The sequence below is a fragment of the Jaculus jaculus genome, chromosome 1 (assembly GCF_020740685.1).
Source record: "Jaculus jaculus isolate mJacJac1 chromosome 1, mJacJac1.mat.Y.cur, whole genome shotgun sequence".
Taxonomy (NCBI): Eukaryota; Metazoa; Chordata; class Mammalia; order Rodentia; family Dipodidae; genus Jaculus; species Jaculus jaculus.
Window position 1 is genome coordinate 45024927 of NC_059102.1, and position 18681 is coordinate 45043607.

At 40.8% G+C, this 18681-nt stretch overlaps 1 protein-coding gene across 4 annotated transcripts in view; it reads left to right on the forward strand.

Moving 5' to 3' along the window:
* The window catches only part of Htr7 (5-hydroxytryptamine receptor 7), a 103641-nt gene extending 88030 nt beyond the window's left edge, over positions 1-15611 (forward strand). For 3 of the 4 annotated variants that reach the window (XM_004653205.2, XM_045136247.1, XM_045136253.1), the window contains exons 2-3: positions 6058-6813; positions 15022-15611. In XM_004653205.2, the coding sequence (XP_004653262.1) occupies positions 6058-6813; positions 15022-15064 (799 nt within the window). In that variant the 3' untranslated portion in view covers positions 15065-15611. Of the gene's footprint in view, positions 1-6057; positions 6819-15021 lie in introns of all 4 variants that reach the window. The other variant, XM_004653206.2, reaches the window with a different exon arrangement.
* Positions 15612-18681: the final 3070 nt, after the last annotated feature.

Here is an 18681-nt window from a genome sequence, read left to right on the forward strand (position 1 = left end):
TTTTAAGATTTACTTTTTTAAAAAATTTGAGAGAGATATATACAGAAATAGGCAGGTCGAGAAAGATACAGAAGTAGGCAGAGGGAGAGAGAGAGAGAATGGGCACGCCAGGGCCTCCAGCCACTGCAAATGACCTCCAGATGCATGCATTCCCTTGTGCATCTGGCTTACGTGGGTGCTGGGGAGTTAAACCTGGCTCTTTTGGCTTTGCAGGCAAGCATCTTAACCACTAAGCCATCTCTCCATCCCCGGAACTCTGTTTTCTAATTAACAAAGAGTATAACTTGTTAGTTTGATAAATATTAAATGCACAGATTAAGGCATATTAATAATTAATCTTTTTTTCCCTTCTTTTCTTTTCCCACCTTGATGTTACTATTTATCCTATACAAGGATTGGGGGTAATGAATGTATAATTTCCATAAACACTTCCCTGATGCCAATATTACATTATATAGTTAATTATAGGACTTTTAAATGCCAATGAGTGCCACTGTGGAAATTTGTGTATGTAATAAAAATGCTTTTGAAAATCTAGTCAAATGAAACAATTTAACCATATTTTTTAAGGATTTATATGAACTAGATTATCTGTCTATTTAGAGTTACTTAAGAATGACAGAATCCTATTAAATAATTTATTTTGTTCTTATAGTCAAAATAGCATTTTTACATGTTATCTGTGAAATAGATAAAAATGTGAACATTGTAAAGAAAAATTTAAAGCTACTAAAATCTGAATAATTCAGATGTAGCTGATATTTTGATAGACATGCACATGTGCACATCTTATTATATACACACACACGTGTGCCTCTATACATAAAGGGCACTATATGATAACCTATTGTTTATGTTTGAGGAAGATATGTTATTTTCTCTTCACTCTTCTGCTTTCTCTGTGTCCATAAATGCATGCACATGCGCACATGCGATCATGTTGGCTCCTTGTCTGTATAGACATACTGTATCGAGGTGTGTGAAGCATACCATTAGGTATCTAATTGCTGCTGACTTAGATTATATCTTTTCTCTCTGTTGTGTGGCTGTTATTAGCATGTTTGTAAATTAGTCATTTTGTATATGTACAATGGTCTAAGATAAATTCCTAAAAGTATGGTTGTTGAGCCAGAGGGCAGATGCTCCTGTGTATCAATTGCCAAACTGTCCTCCAGACATTTCCTCTCAGTTGACACTTTGAGCAAATAATGGAGAGCCTGCTTTCTACAGCTTTCCAATATTGGAGTTTGTCTTTCTGAAAACTTGGCAAATGGTCATTAAATTAAAATTTTCTTCTCTTTGATTGCTAGTGAAGATTTTACATATTTGTAAATGCTTACTGGCCACTGGTATTTCTTCCTTGGCTAATTGGTTTCATATGTTTATTGGGTGGTTCTTTGAATTTACCTATAAGAAGAGATTTGTAACTATTGGGATATTGTCATTTTGACACCAGGTTTGGTGTTTGACTTTTACTCTGCCTGTAGCTATTTTTAAATTAAAATAAGTTTCATTTAATTACTATTTTAAAATAAAATTTTAACCACAATAGTTATAAATGTATTACATTGAAGTTCTGAGCTTTTTTGTATCTTAAGGATGAGCACTTTGTTACCTCAGGATTGAGGAAATACCTGTACTTTCTTATATTAGTCTTAAGGTTATTTTTTACATGATAATATTTGTTTCATCTGGGATTTATATTTAGTAAGGCAGAAAAAACAAGAAGCCAGTATTATTTTTACCCTAATTGCTAGCTAGCTGTCAGAATGCATGAATATTTAATCTTTTATTATTGATTTTAAGATGACTCATCTTACATTAAATTGTCTTATATATTTGAATAAATTTACAGAACCTATCACATTGGATCTTTGCTAGAAGGCCAGGAATCAGTGGTTCATGAAACCTATTGTGTTCATTTTTTTTGCATGTGTATGTGTGTGTAGAAAATTGTGCTATGGAGTATTTCCTTTATATATTTCAGTAGCATTTTATGCTTCCTTTATATAGGCTCTGACTGATTTTAAAGCTTTTTTTCCTAGATATTTAAACTTTTCAGTTGTTATAGGATTACCCTCATAATATTAATGGTTTAAAAACATAAGGTATTGATTTTCATTTATTAACTTTATGTCCAGATACCTCACTGATATGTTGGCAGGAATTACCTTTTGGGTTGATTTTAACTTCCTAAAGTTTTAGCAAGTGGCATCCAAGAGGCTAAAGAAATAAATTTAACCATGTTCCTGTATGATATGACTTAAAATACAAAAATAGAATCAAAATAGGATAGTTTTTATAACTTGTACATTCAGGGCAGACTGAATCTGGTCCCACTATTGAAATAAAACCTATTAAATTAAGTATACTAGAATACTAGAATATATTCTGAGATGCTTTCGTACTACTTAACTTAAACTATGTATTACTTAAACTCTGATGATTATCTTTTCTGAATCCTACTGTATCATTTATACAGGCAGGAACAAAGCTAAATTTTAAATAAGCATGAAAGCATAGTTCCTCCAACAAAGAAAATGTAAAGAAAGCGAAAATTAAATTGCTTCCTCAAAGGAAATAAAAAGATGGCTAACAAGGTGTTAAGTTATAGGCCTGCTTCTCTTTTTTGGGAACCACCCAATGCTTTCCCACCCTCCCAATAATAACTTCTTGTCCTGGTAATCCTACTGCGTTTTAACATCCACCTGTTGCTTTAATGATCAACCCAAACCCCTCACCCCAGTAAATAGGTGCAGGTGGTCTGACAGAGCCATCTAGTGGCTTGGTGGAGAACTGCGTGAACTAATGCTCTTGATTGTTCTCTAGTCCTTGACTAACCTGAGGCTTCTGGTTGGACTGGTGTTCTAGATTGCAAACCCAAGGAGGAAAGCAGGCAGTGCACGCCTCAAATGTAGACAAAGAGAGAAAGGTAATTCGAACCCAAGGTCTGTAAAAGGCTTTTTAAAGGATCTGGGGGAAAAGAATCGATCCCAAAAGACCACATCCCTGGGACTTGGGAGAGAGTAAGCACTGGACTTAAGACAAGCAATGTGCAAGAAATGGCCATCAACAAAAACCTGAGAGAGAGCTCTCAAGCACAGCAAGGGAATGACACTTTTTATTAGTAGAATGACTGAATTCAGCTTTGAGTGGATCAGCTCAACTGTGGACCTTTGGTTATTGCCAAGATCTTTTTCAGGGGCTCTATTTTTCTTTTTAAAAATTCCCTAGATTTGTTTCCATGACCTAGAACTTAGATAACTCCATGTAAGGCAGATTATTTCCTATTTCTTCTTTCCTATTTTCCTAGACCTTTCTTTCTAATTCTCCTTTTCTTTTCTGCATTTAGTTTTAATTTTGATGTTGGCTTGTGCATGACTTGTGTACCTGTATGTGCCTTTGATGTGCTCTCTGTACCTGCCTGTGGTAGGGTGTGCTCACCTGCTGCGGCTGGAGTGGAATATTGCGCATCCTACTCCATTACTTTCCTGCCTGCTCTTGTTTGAGCCGGAGTCTCTTACTGATCTGGAAGCTTACTGTTTTTATTTTACTTATTTAATAGAGTTCCTTTGAGTCCTGGGTTTCTGTTTCTCTATGGGACTGGGGTTACAGGAACACATGGGTATATCCAGATGTTTAATTAGGTTCCAGAGATTTAAACTTGGGCTGCCTCAGGCCCCTTCAGGCCCTCATGCTGGTATAAGAAGCACACTTAGCTACTGAGCCATGTCTCCAGCCTCTTTTCTGTATTCTTCATTTTGTAGGAAAGCCGTCTTTTGATTTTTCATTTTTTTTTGAAACCAGATTATAATCCTAATTTCAGTTAATAAGCCAGAGATCCTGCTTGTGGGTTACTCTTATCAAGAAAGGAAGACAAGGCTGGAGAGATGGTTTAGTTGTTAAGACCCTTGTCTGTGAAGCCTAAGGATGGACCCATTCAACTTTCCAGATCCCACACAAGCCAGATGCATAAAGATGAGGCAAGCACAATGTTGCGCATGCCCAGTAGGTGGCACAAGTGTCTGGAGTTCAATTTCTGTGGCTGAGGCCCTGGTGCACCAATTCTCAATCTCTCTCTCTCTCTGTCTCTCAAGTTTAAAAAAAAAAAGAAAAAGGGAGACAAATCTTGGGAAATGAGGACTCAGTGACTGCCATGTCCAAGTCCTTGGAAGGGAACAGAAGCCCTTTTGAAATGATCATGGGCTCAGTCCTTCCCTTCCCCTTATGTGATTTCCCTTTGTGCCTGCTTTCAAAATTTTTCTCTCTTTGTTTATTGCTATGTCCCAAACATTTAGGACAGTACCTGGCATGGAGGAGTAGCTCCATTGGTATGCTCAGCCCTTTGTGAGTTAGTTTACAGAGGCCGTCCAATGCAGATAGCAATACTATGCTGTGCAGTTTTGCCTGTGATGGCTGTGTCCTTACCTGCATGCTTTCTTTCTTGGACTCCCTAAGCAATGCAGTATAGCCACTATTCATGTGTAGTTATATACTATATTAGTTATATGTGTGCTGGATGTGAGCTAAGGTATACATAGTGATGTGTGTATGTTATATGCTATTTTATTTTATTTTATTGAGGTAGCATCTCACTGTAGACCATGCTGACCCAGAATTCTCTATGTAGTCTTGGGGTGGCCTAGAACTCACAAAATCTTCCTGCCTCTGCCTCTGGAGTGCTGGGATTAAAGGCGTGCGCCACCACGCCTGGTATTATGTGCTATTCTACATGGAACTGAACAACTTTGGTATCATGGTGTGGTGGTGGTGGTGGTATCTCAGAACCAATTATTTGTGGACACCCAGGGATGTCTAGATTTGTGGAAGAAATGAAGAGACACTTTCTGTGAGTAAGCAAATCTGGCTTTCTCAGTTTTCTGTATCTCAGCTTTGTCTTGTAAGTGTAGCGATGCTATTTTCATTGGGAAAAGCACGATTTTGAACTTTTATGGGATAATTTAAGCATCAGGGGTGTTTTTCAGCAGAAATATTTTAGTTTTCAACTATCAACTGACTGACTTTTCAGAAAATGAGTTGTTGGCAAATTAGAGACTGTACATTTTCTTACATGTTTCAAGAATGTATCTTTGATATGCATAAAGGAAGTAAAATCCAACAAGATGATCAGCTTTTATTAGGACTATTAGGTATAGAGGAAAAATTAAATATGAAAAGCTGAAAAATATTAAGCTTCTGGCCACACATCTGTGTGTGTTTTGTCTGTTTGCCTAGTCTTTTTGGCATGGTAAGCCCTTGGTATCGGAATTGTACAATATTCTCTCTGTGGAACTAAGCACAGAGAAAACCTTGGATAGGGCTAATATTCTCAGAATTGTGCCCTTTCTTGTGACCCCTCTCAGTTGAGAACATTGAGACCAGCTGTTTTTAAAGACTTTCTTTTGTGGTGCCATTTTTGTGGCCATTTTATAGGGGTAAAAAGAGATCAAATCACGTCTTACTTTTCATTCTCAAGTCCTAGGATTCCCCAAATACCTCATAAATCTCTATGATTTTAGGGGGAATACTTTTGCCATAGAGCAAAGGGAAAGTTTGAATGAATTAAAAGCTGGCCAGAATGCAGACAGAGGAGATCAGTGGGCGTATAATATCAGAAGTGTGTCACATCATCCCATAGCAGGCTTGATCTTGCCTGGGGCTGATTTTGGTGGAGGTGGTGGTCAGAGAAGGCAGGACAGGCATTTAATCTCCACCTCAACGGTCGCATCGACTGTCAGTCAGCATCTACAAGGCACAAAGTTAACTTTACAGTCCTAGAACACGTGGCTGAATCCCCGGTAGCGCCGCTGTCTGACCACGTGGCCTTGAAAACACACACACACTCACACACACACACACACACACACACACACACACACACACACAACAGGCAGCATACCAGAATCGTCGTTTGCCTTTCTGCAATTACAGGTGTAGCGATGCTACTGCGCTGGCCCCTGGGTGGGCAGTGGTACCTGGGTGGTGGAACTTTCCCCAGCCTGTCCCGTCCCCAGTTAGGATCGGCATTCACCCCTTGTCTTTCCATCTCTCTCCAAGGTACCTTGGGATCACCAGGCCCCTCACCTACCCTGTGAGGCAGAATGGCAGGTGCATGGCCAAAATGATTCTGTCCGTGTGGCTCCTGTCGGCCTCCATCACCTTGCCGCCGCTCTTCGGCTGGGCCCAGAATGTGAACGACGACAAGGTGTGCCTGATCAGCCAGGACTTCGGCTACACCATCTACTCCACCGCCGTGGCGTTCTACATCCCCATGTCGGTCATGCTGTTCATGTACTACCAGATCTACAAGGCGGCCCGCCGCAGCGCGGCCAAGCACAAGTTCCCGGGCTTCCCGCGCGCGCAGCCCGACAGCGCCGCCTCGCTGAACGGCATGGTGCGGCTGCAGAAGGAGGTGGAGGAGTGTGCCAACCTCTCCAGACTCCTCAAACACGAGAGGAAAAACATCTCCATCTTCAAGAGGGAGCAGAAGGCAGCCACCACCTTGGGCATCATCGTGGGGGCCTTCACCGTGTGCTGGCTGCCCTTCTTCCTGCTCTCCACCGCCAGGCCCTTCATCTGCGGCACGGCCTGCAGCTGCATCCCGCTGTGGGTGGAGAGGACATGCCTGTGGCTGGGCTATGCAAACTCGCTCATTAACCCTTTTATATATGCCTTCTTCAACCGGGACCTGAGGACCACCTACCGCAGCCTGCTCCAGTGCCAGTACCGGAATATCAACCGGAAGCTCTCGGCCGCAGGCATGCACGAGGCCCTGAAACTTGCCGAGAGGCCCGAGAGAGCCGAGTGTGTGCTGTAAGGTCATTTATCGCTACTGTCCTTTTGTCCACCCTCCCATGACACTTCTCTAGCGTTGCAGAAAGCTCTCCTGAGTCAGTAGCTGCCTCATTTGCTACCAGACATCCGATGTGAATTCAGAATAGTTAAAACGTCAGTCTTTTCACCCTCCTTAAGGTTTTCATAGACAAGGACAGTAGTGAGTTGGGTTGGAAAAGGCGACTGGTTTGTTGATGGACCGCAGTTCACGTGACTGAAGACGAGGGAGGTGACACTTTCTCCATAAATCACATGTAAACTATCTGCGTATATCTGAACTCCTATGATGTCATTTTAATTACTATTACAGTTGCAACTGGCAAAGCTCTTTTGATGATCTCATACTTCATGGAGAGATTTTTCTTTTGAGGAAGAAAGCAAAAGTGATCTCTCCAGAATGGAATCGCATTCCCCCAGGAGCTGACACAACACGCGAGATGGTAAAAGGCAGGGGGAAGTGCTGCCTGCCGTCTTGGCGGTGGAGAACTTGTGCAGTGTTTGAGTTTGCTGACGTTTCAGGAAGCAGGCGCAGTAGGTGTTGAGGTCTGGGAAAGTATCACAAAGAGCAACAAGGACATGGGTTATTTGAGAGTAAAGAAACAGGGTGAGAGCCTGGCGGGAGCTGGTGAGAAAGGGGGATGTGGTATTCCTCTGCACTGAGGATCAGGGATAGGAAGGAAGAGAGTGAGGAAGCAGGGCCACCGTAGCCCAGAGAGGCCACCCTTCTCATCTAGGGCAAGTCCCTTCATTTGACAGAAGAGGTGACTGAGACCTGAAGAGTGAGCTGTCTCATACTTAGTGTCACAACTAATCTAAATCCTAGAATTATATGTTAGATTATAGCTATTCTAATTTTTAGTCCGATGTAGCTTCACTCAGTTTCTCAGTCATGTTGGTTATACTCTTTTGTACACATTAAATTGTTCAAAATATATAAAGTAGTATTTTTTTAAAAAAAAAAAAGTACATGATTTTAGGTTCAAGAACCTGCATTTTAGCAACCTGTAAGCTCTTTCTAGGCCTATGGGATTTTACTGAATTTACCACTGGTATCTGCCCACCAGATTTAAAAATTCTTAGAGCAAAAGCTAAGTCTTAGATTTCCATTTTAATAATCTAGCCCAGTGCCTACCAGTTACTGAGCATCTGATACAGGCTCCATACCATGCTACTTGCAATGGAGATGCTTCTTCCACCCACTCTTCAGAGGACTGACAAAATAACTGACTTTTGATCTCACCCAGTACACAAGATTTTATAAATTTTTATTTATTTATTTGAGGGGGGGGGAGAGAAAGAGAGACAGAGAGAATGAGCATTCCAAGGCCTCCAGCCACTGCAAATGAACTCCATATGCATTTGTCACCTTGTGCATCTGGCTTATGTAGGTCCTAGGGGATCAAACCTGACTCCTTAGGCTTTACTGGCAAGCACCTTAACCTCTAAGCCATCTCTCCAGCTCCCCACATGTGTTTGTAAGCATCACATAATACTACTGGTCCAGTTATTCTAGTCTGAAGACACTGAGGAGCTACTGGATGCTTTTGAGCTGGCAATAGGGGCCCTCAGCTCTCCCAGAGATAGCTAGAATGGCCTGTAGTCAAGTGAGTTGCTTTCTTTAGATCCCCTTCCCTATGAGAGGGAACCTCCTAATCAGAATCTTAGCAATTTCTCAGATAGAGGGAATAAAACAAATACATCAATAGAATTTTAGGGCTGGATTGAGTGGTTTTAAGGAAGAGAACTGGTGAGGATTACTCAGATTTTTTGAGATAATAGCTTTGTTTTTGTGGGTCTAGGAAGGTGGCAATTTGAAAGAAGTATTCATGTGCAAAGGTTAGTTTTCATAGTCTTGATGCAGTGTTATCTCCTGGAAACAGATCTCTTGGCATAAGAGGCTAGGCTATTTTGCTTGGTACCAAGATTGTTAATAGCACTGGAAAAGGAAAACATGTTGGTTCCAGCTCTTAGGAGTAATACCAGGAGGGATATCTTTGAGGAAAGTCCTTGGCAGTGCACAGGACATACAAAATTGCAAGGCTGGTGGTAGGAGATCCAATTAAGCAGGCCCTGTGCAACCTATAAGAGAGCCAATGATCCAGTCCTAAAGTAGGAAACACCTTTACATTTGCAGACCTCTGAGAACTTGACTATTATTGGATTAATTATTTTAGTCAGTAATTCACAGATAATTCAGGTGACAGAAATATTTTTTAAATATTATTTTTTTATTTATGAGAGAGAGAGAAAGAGGCATATATATAAAGAGAGAGAGAGAGAGACAGAGAGACACAGAGAGAAGACAGAATGGCACTCCAGGGCCCCCAGCCTTTGCAGACAAACTCCAGACACATGCAACACCTTGTGTGTCTAGCTTATGTGGGTCCTAGGGAATCAAACCTGGGTCCTTTTGCTTTGTAGCCACATATCTTAACTGCTAAGCTGTCTCTCCAGCCTGACAAAATAATCTTTTTAATGTAACACAAGCAGATTTTCCTGTTTAATAATAGCCCACATTTACTGAGGGATTTTTTTTTTTTTCTCAGCTACTATGGTGAGCACTTAATCTTTAAAACTTTACAATAGGCTAAGTTTCTTCTGAAAATGACAAATGTGGCTTGGAGAGAGCAAGTCTCTTCCCCACAGATTGTCAGATGAGAGTGATGGAGCTGGATTTGAGCCCAGGAAATCTGTGTACAAAAGTGCCTTCATGCTACTGTACCTTATAAAAATAAATCAGCTCAAATAAAGTACAAGAGTGTTTGCCTTTGCGTCTAGCTAGCATGGAGGTGTGGGTGTTGTTCTGCTAGTCTAAGATGAGGATCATCAGACTTTTACTGTGAAGGTCCAAATGGTCTTTTAAACTTGGTTAGTCATGTGGTCACTACTGAAATTATTCGTATCTGCCTTTGTCATCCACTTAAGTAAAGAAATGGGTATGGATGCATACCAATAAAAGTTTATTTACAGAAGAGATAGCCATCTAGTTTTGGCCCATAGTCAGGTCTTCTGTTCCTGATTCAAGAGAATTAGTATCCCCTCATTACACTGCTCTCAGTTTTGAATTTTTATGTGTAGGATATCCAAATCATTTAGAATTATTGGCCTAAAAATATCCGTTAACTTTAGGAAGTCTGTAGTGTTGGAATTATTGTATGAAGTTTGTATAGCTGAGCTCTATACCAGGTAGTTTTGTAGCAGGTTCCAATGATAGACTTAGTTTTCAATATTTATAACTGTCGTGCACTGAGGTAGATACAGAAAATATGAAACATCTTTCCCGTGCTTGTGAATATTTTTCTACACAGAAATACATAAATACAGAAATTTAGAAATACAAGACTGTGGTCTGAATGTTTGTGTCCCTCCCAAAATTCATATATTGAAATACAGTCTCCAGTGCAATAGTATGAAAGGTTGGGGCTCTAGAGGGTGGTAAGGTTACATGGGCAGACCTCCCATGAATAGAAATGGTACCCTTATTTAAAAAAAAAAAAACTGAGGGAACTAGTTTATGAAGCAGATAATGATCCTTACCAGACACAAAATTTGCTAGTACAGTGATAGGGGACTTTCCAGTCTCTAGGGATAATTTTTTGTTTATAAATGACCACATGATCATGTTTATATTTTGCTTTAGTATCATGTACTGGCCAAGATATATGCACAGTCAACATTTTTGTAATAAGTAATGGTAGAGGCAGAAAAATACACTATAGGATTCAAAGGAGAGGTGACCTCAATGCTGACCAGAGAAGATGTCCTGATGGATATGGATTCTAGTGTGTCTATGACTGTGGTCAAAGTGTTTGTTGTTAAAGATGAACAGAAGTAGCTTTCCAGGAACAGGGGACATTTTATATAGAAGCATCATTGTAAGCACTTATGAAAAGAATGGTTGGGCTGAAGCTAAGCATTGGGGTGAGGAAAAGTTGTGAGATCAGAGTAGAAAAGTAGACTTACTTCTATGCCAGCATCAATGTGCACTTTTAGTGCAGAGAGCTGACTGACTTCTCAACGTGAAGTGATTTTGCCTCTTTTCCTGGGTACATTTGGCAAATCTAGAGATATTTTTGGTTGTTAAGAGTAGGATATGATAAGGGTGTCAACTGACACCCACTAGGTACAGGCCAGGGAAGATGCCAAGTATCCTACAAAGCACAGATCAGCCTCCCACAACAAAAAATTACACAGCCCATAATGTAAATGGTTGGGAAACTCTGTTGTGGACAGTGGTTGATCATCTACGAATATCTGCAGCTAGTGAATAGAATCCTCAAAACAGTGAAGATTGATCCAAATCATTGTGAGATGAATCAGAAGGTTTGAGGCTAGATGTAGAGTCTCTTCATTGGCTTGTCCAGAAACATCTGTGGGTCTACTACATAAGATATGGGCCCTGGTGTTACAGGGTAGAAAGATGACCATCCTCACTTCTGAAAGCTCATACTCTAATGGGCTGAGGTAGCCATTTTGATGGTGGTACTTGATGGGTAAAGATACTTCTAACTTGAATAAGAACTCATATGGTTCATGCTGCATAGTTCATTCAAGTAAACCCTAGTTGCAGAACTACTAATGATATGACTTATTACAAATTACACATTTTGATAATTTATTCTTCAGATCATTAGACTGAGTACCATTTTTGGAAATACTCTACTGGCTCTGAATGACATAACCAGTCTTTGTGGTCTCTGAAAGAGTGACAGAGGACATCCAATTCACAGCACACAGCAAACCTCCTTAGAATCAGCCCACCTTCCTTAAGTTCTCTCTGCATATCTGGTGGCCACCCTAAGGACTCTGGGAAACTCCCTGTAATTTCTCTAGCCCCTTTCTTCCATCTAGCTGCTCAGGTTCTGGTGTATGTTATTTTGCTTCTTGCTCTGTCTTCCTGGCTCCATTTTTCTCTTATACCATAGTTTCCTTCCTTTCTTCTGTGAACAATCTACAGGACTGTGTGTTGCTACGTATAAGTATTTACCCATATATTCCCATTTTCTTAATCAGCATAACCAGAGCACTAGGAGTCCAGCAGGCACTGGAGAATTTTCCTTGGGGTAACGGAGTGAATACAGGGGAAAAAGCTGTGAATAGTTTTGCACTTGTAATTTTAATTCACTGCTATCAATTTTAATGTTTTCACAAGTGTTCAAATACTGGTAATACAAAACCAAATATAACAATGTGATCTAAGCAAGGATCCTTTTCTTCCCTTTTAGTTGAATGACTTAATTCATGGATTTGAATTGCTATGAATTGCTTTAAGTGTCATATGGTGACTTGTTCTTTGATACCATTTATGAACAGCACTGAAAAGCAGTTTCTAAAATACCTCTGTGTAAAAGAATATCATGGAATTGTTTTGAAGTAGCTCTTTCTTCCTCTCATCCCTTTTCTTCCTGGAATTGTATTGTCTTTTTCTTCAAAGAGCCCCTTGTAATCCCCATCAATTGCAATGGTTCTCAGGAGTGACTCACAGCAGAATAACCTTGAGTTTCTGCCATGAATTCTGTCAAAATGCTGCTCCACAGTTTATGCGGAAGCACTAGAATTCAGGGGAAATTGGGAAGAAACATCAAGGGCCCTGAAACCCTGGGTATCTATGATGGGTTACTGACTTGATGAAAGAAATAGGCAAAAGTTTGCTAATTTGGGGACATTTTTAATTGCTCACAGTGATAGTTTCTTTTTAAATTAACCAGCTGAAATTCAGCTAGTTTGTTTTTATAAGTCATCAAGTAGTAATAACAATAGTTCATTTTCTCCATGCTTTGCAGTTTAATTTCACAACATGTCTTTGAAGCAGTAAGGGTTGGTGATTATGCCCTCCCTTCCTTTATGTGGTGTTGGTGATCAAAGTCAGGGGACTTCACACATTTCCACACTGCTCTCCGACTGAGCTACATCCCTGCTTTGCCCTCTAGGTTTTGTTTTGTTTTCTTAGTTAATAATAGATACAGATAGAACCATCTAAAATCAAACAGTACAGAAGTGTGCACAATAAATAGGGCTCAGGGCATTCTTAGAAAGATAATTTGCATGGTACAAATCATGAAAGAGGTGGGTTTGGAAGGGTAGGATTTTACTAATAAGGGAGGGTGGGAGAGTTAGGGATAAGGGTTGCTCAATGCAGTTCATAGTAGTTGGGGGCTAAAGCTGTGGTTGGAAATGAATAAGAAGTCTGGGACATGTCTTCAGAGGTAGCAGAAAGCTGAGTAGGTTGGAGTCAATCCAGATGCAAGATGGGCAGAGCTAGGAGGGAGATAAAGGCTTTTGACAATAGTGATGCTGGGCTGCTGTGGACATGATAGAGGATGAACCTCTTAGAGGAAGAGTCCCTCCCATCTGCATAGTGCTTTTGACTGTAGGAGAGAGCCTAAAGGTGTTCAAGTGGTCTAGAAGCCAGGATCCCCAGATCTTCACTATGGCTAACAGGAAGGTGAGGAAGAAAGAAACTCTGGAGTGGAAGTGGTGCAGAATTGAAGCCTGGAGGAGTTCAGCAGAGTTTAGGAAGAGCTGAGCACACAGCTGAGCTACAAAGGAAGCTGAATATGATCCCTCCTGTACTGAAAAGAGGTTGAGGCCCCAGGCTAGAAGTACATGTAGAGGATGGTTGGTTAGGGACTTGGTTGCCTGATTTCAGTCCTCACTTCAAGAAGCCTGGCAGTCTGGTACTAGACAGGAATGGGGTAGCTGTCTTCAGGCACCAGTGTGTGAGGTGGTGCAAGTGATTGTGTCTTGTGCAGACACAGGTCCTGTGGTTACTGGTGATCTGTCTGGATGCTTTGAGGTTCTTGACATCTTGTTCAAAGAATTGGAAAATACATGTACAGAGAGAAGCAGCAGGGAGCTTTATTAGGAGCAAAGTGGTATCAGTGTTACTAGGGGCAGTGGGCTAGTTGAGTGAGACAGTGCTCAAGTGTCCAGGTCGTTAGGTGACTGGAGTTCCTCTTCATGGGATTTGGGAGAAAAAAAGAGTGGTTGCTAAGGATACTGTGGGTGGTTCTCTGGTTTGACTAACAGACAAGTTATATAACCTTTTCTCTACTTAGCCTGTCCCTTCCCATGATGAACTTGATTGTAATCATATTTACATCTAATCATGCAAAGACATAAGATGGGAAATAGGGGATTCTCCCTCAGAGTTTACTTCAACGACAGTTTAATTTTAGAATGTGTTCCCTAAGCCAGTCCACACCAGGTGGCCCATTGTCTCCTGACCTCAGATATGCCTTGGTATAAATTTGAATACAGACTGGCCACAAAAGGAGTAATATTAAAAGATTTCAGAGGAGAGACATTCCATTGTTTGAAGCAGGGAATATGTGCACTTGGGTTAATTAGGTTGGAGTCTCAGGTGGACTACCGGTTACTAGTTGCATTGTTAGGGTTTTTAGGAAAAGGGAGTTTACTCCTCAAGCCAAGTGGGGTCCTTGGTCATCCTGTGATTGCCTGCCTCACTGTCTCCAGGAAGATGTATATTCTGAGACAGCCATCTGAAGGGTTGGGCTGACAGGGGAACTTCAGATAAGAGAGAGAAGTATAGAGAGAGCCCTGTAAGCTGGGCATGAAGATTGAGACTGTGAGCATACTTCTGGGCCAAAGATCTCCTAGTTCAGCTGCTAAATGCAGGACTGGTGTGGTAAGTCAAGGTCTGGAAAGGTAGGATGTAAGGTTACTAGGAGAATAGATGAGTTCTCAGCCTTTGGCTGGCACCTCTCCCTGACTCAGGTCACTTCTGCAAATCTAGGAAAGAGGAGCTGAGGAATCAGGTTTCTTTCTGGTTTCTGCACGGACAGATTATTAGATCATACCTCTAGGCTTGAAGGGGAGGCCACGTCACTTTCAGCCGTTGCTATTTCCACAGAGGGCATTTTGCAAGGATTTTTTGAGAGCAGCATCATTTTTTTTGTTTGTTTGTTTGTTTTCAACTATGTTAAAAAAGAGGATTTTAAAAATTGGTTATTTGGGGTTCATTTGCAAATAAAACTTACAGAAGTTTTGAAATTTATAGAAAGAGACACATTGCTTTTTCTTTCCACGTGGAGATGCTCATAAAACTTTAGAAGTCACAAATAATTCTATTTATTGACTGCTGTAAAAAAATTAAATCCACCCACCATGAAATAAAACCTCACATTTATGGTTCAGCTAATTTTCTTGTCTTTCTCTCTTTTATAGACAAAACTCTGACTACTGTAGGAAAAAAGGTCATGATTCATGATCCGCAGCGGAATAATGGAGATGAAATAAACAAGGCCAAGCAGGTGGAAAAAAGCGAACAGAATCATTTGCTGAGACTGTGACAAGAATGTGGCCTCTGTCTTCTTGGCATGGCTAACATGCACCCAACAGGGTGGTCAGCTGTACAAAGGAAATCATGGGGGAGATGGTGACCTCTCCTTTTTTTCCCCATGGACCAGTGCTTTTGTGTGCCAATGAAAACTGTGCTCAGTGTAAGGCAGCACACTCAGAGCTGAGTTCGGGGAGGGAAGCAGTTTCCGGTGCTTTACATATGTCCACATCCATGCAGGCAGGGGACAGTTCTAACATACTTCCCATGCTTCCGAGACCAGGCGTGGTGGTGGACATTCAGGAATCACTCACGAAACAGAATGTATTCTGTGGTGACAGAAGGGTGTCCTTCTAAGAAAAGTGCAGTAAGCGTGGTGTTGGGTATGTTGCATGTCCATGTTAGAAAACAAAGCCTTGTCATCAGCTAATGCAATCGATTTCCCAGGGAAGTGTTTGTTTCAAGCTTCTGTCAATGGTTTGGCTTTTTTTTTTTCTTTATTTTAGAGTCCTTGTGACTTCCCACTAATGTACTTTCTTTGTTGAGTCCCTCATTGTTATGGTATAACTCAGGAACAGTTCTCAAGGTGGAGAGAAGCAGAAAACTTGAGTAGTTTTGTCTTGTACTCATACTTCAGAGGGTTCCTGAGAGGTGAGCAGGTTTCTTCCATGAGGAGTTATACGCAGATGAAGAGTGAGAGCTACCTGACTGCATTGTATATTAACATGAATCTTGGCATGTTGTTTACTCATTTTATACAAGGGTGCAATGAGCCCATGGGGCTGGTCCAAAACTGTGTTACAAGGATGAAGTGTGGCAATAATAGGGTTTCTCTGAATGGTTCGGGTGCTTCCAGAGACAGAACATACACGTGTTTACTAAACTAGACTGTGTGAATTGGAGATCACCTGGACCACTGCTTGGAATGTTCCAGAACACCATTCTGTTTCATGTAGAGAATTGTTTCTGTGCTATCTGTATCTTAAATCAAGTGTGTGCCTGGTTAATTCTGTCCTCTAACCTTCCCCTGACCCTCCTCCCCCAAAATGGTAGGCATTATGGGCAGGTAAGAAAGCAGAAAGGGTTACATTGTGGATATTTTTTTAATGGTAATATGTATAAGTCTGGGATAAGGAGATTGAAAGATTAGAACTGTACCCATGAATATAAGGGGAAAGATGAATGCAAACTTTCATTTGATAAAAGAACTTAAAGAGAATATTATTTTCCTACAATAAAGGAGACTGTCTTCTCATGGATAAAGTGGAGTTCCACCATGGATTGTTTGCAACTGTCGCTGACATTGCTTCTTACCAGACATAAGAAAGGGTCCCTTCCTGTGAAAGGAAGTGGGCATTGTCCTTTCAGACAAGCTTGTACAAAACCCTGAACACCAGATTTGCCAGAGTGATCGTATATATACTTATATTGCTAATTTAAATGATTAATTATGGTCAGATACATGTTGTTAAATTTGAAAATGTTTTCTTACATTACATCAAATAAAGGTAATTTGTAGCTGTAATAAAGCAATTTAAGTAATGTTCTTTTCATAAAAGGTCTGATGTCATACATGTTGCATACGCTTCAGGTTTGCTGACATCTCAGTAGAGAGGTGAGAGTGGTCATGCACACCCGGAAGGAATGCCACCATTCAGGAGCATTGCAAGTTTGAAGAGAGCCTGAGCTGTACCTCAGACTCATAAAAAGGTCAACAGGTAGCTGACAGTTGTGTGCTAAATTGTATTTTAATACAAGGAATCACACAATTTATACTTATTTGTAGAATCATGACTTTGCATTTCCTGGTTTGATTAAGAAAGAATGTATTGGGCTCCTGCTACAGTGAGCATCGGCAGTGTGGAGAAAATGAAGGTGGTATGGCATAGTCCTTACTTTTGAGGAATTACTATCAGATGGAAAGCAGACATATTTCAGATTGTCACCATAGAATGTAGCCCCATTGAAGGTTGCTGCCAGTGACATTTTTTTATTTTCTGTAGCACAAAGCAGGGGTTAATTTAGGTATTCAAATGTGTTTGTTTTATGCAGATCGACTCTTTAGCCAGTGTGTCTTGAATGTCTGTGGACTGAGCCCAGCTTTCACTCTGGCTAGAGGGGCTGCACTTTCTGGATACACTGTGCTTTACATGTGTGGTAGTTAGCTGAAAGAAAAATGTCACAAGGAGAAAAATATCCACTAATTAATGCTGCTTCACACATGACAAAACTTCTCTCTGCCAAAGGCACAGCTTTTGTTTTAACTAAGAATTGAGAAAAATTGCTGAAGTAAACATTTTACATACATTTTGTGACTGTTCAAGCAAGGATGAGTATGGTGACTAATTTCATTTCTCAGTCCAGGGTGTCAGCTGTCATCTTTTGGCAAGGCTGAGACTTGGGACACGATGCTGAGGAGGTGAAGTACTTGCAAGAAACAACTGAATCACTGTTTAGTTTTATTCTGTAAATATTAAACATGTGGCCTGCATAGCATTCCTGAGTTTGCAGAAACTGGTTTGTAACTCTCCAAGCTCTTACCATGGTGTCTTGTGCATGAGATGCCTGTACATGCATTTGATAATCACAGTTTCATATAGTTTTATGAGGTTAGTAGATTACAGGCATAAGAACAACAATATGAATTAAAATGCAGGGTATTTTCAAATAATTTGGGCAAATATAATAATTGTCAGAATCACCATCCAGAGATGGTGGGAATTTTCCTTTCTACCTTTTAATTATCATGTGAATTATCAATTTAATGAACATAAATGTTTAGAAATCCTGAATTATTTTAGGACCAGAGTTGGCTTGGCACAGTTTGTAACATTTCTGTGAGGAAGGGAAGAGACCTGGCGTGGCTGCGTGCATGCCCAGTGAGAGGCAGGGAAGGAGCTACAAGCACATGCTCTGGGGTGCATCGTAGAGCAGGCCCTCCACTACATGCTGATGCGTGTTTTTCATGACTCATTCATCATTTCCACAGAACGACCTTTTCTTAATTTTCTGCACTAGTGGAGCAGAGCTGTGTATGTGTTACGGCCCATATGTTGAAACTTGTTTATCTACAGCTAGCCAGATGGCCATTAGCAGCACACAAAGAAGCCATTTGGGAACCTTCAGTGGGTCATTGCATTTTGAAAACCCCAGAGTACTGCATATCATGTTGTCAGTACTTACTCTAAGCTTAGAGTGAGAAATGCCTTGTTAAGTCTTATGTGTAAACATGCATCCTTTGGGAACCAAATTAGGGCATCTAGTTCTTAGAGACTGGAGTTTATTTAACTGGATGGCTCTTTCTACTTTCTGCACTTTCTCTGCCGAATACAAAATCTTTTTTGAGATCCTGCCTCAAGAAAATGTTTTGGAGGGCAGAGTGCTTTTACATGCTAGGCAATCATGACACTATCCCTGCACACCTATCCGTAAGAAATTAATTTCTGGGCTGGAGAGATGGCTTAGTGGTTAAGCGCTTGCCTGTGAAGCCTAAGGACCCTGGTTTGAGGCTCAACTGCCCAGGACCCACATTAGCCAGATGCATAAGG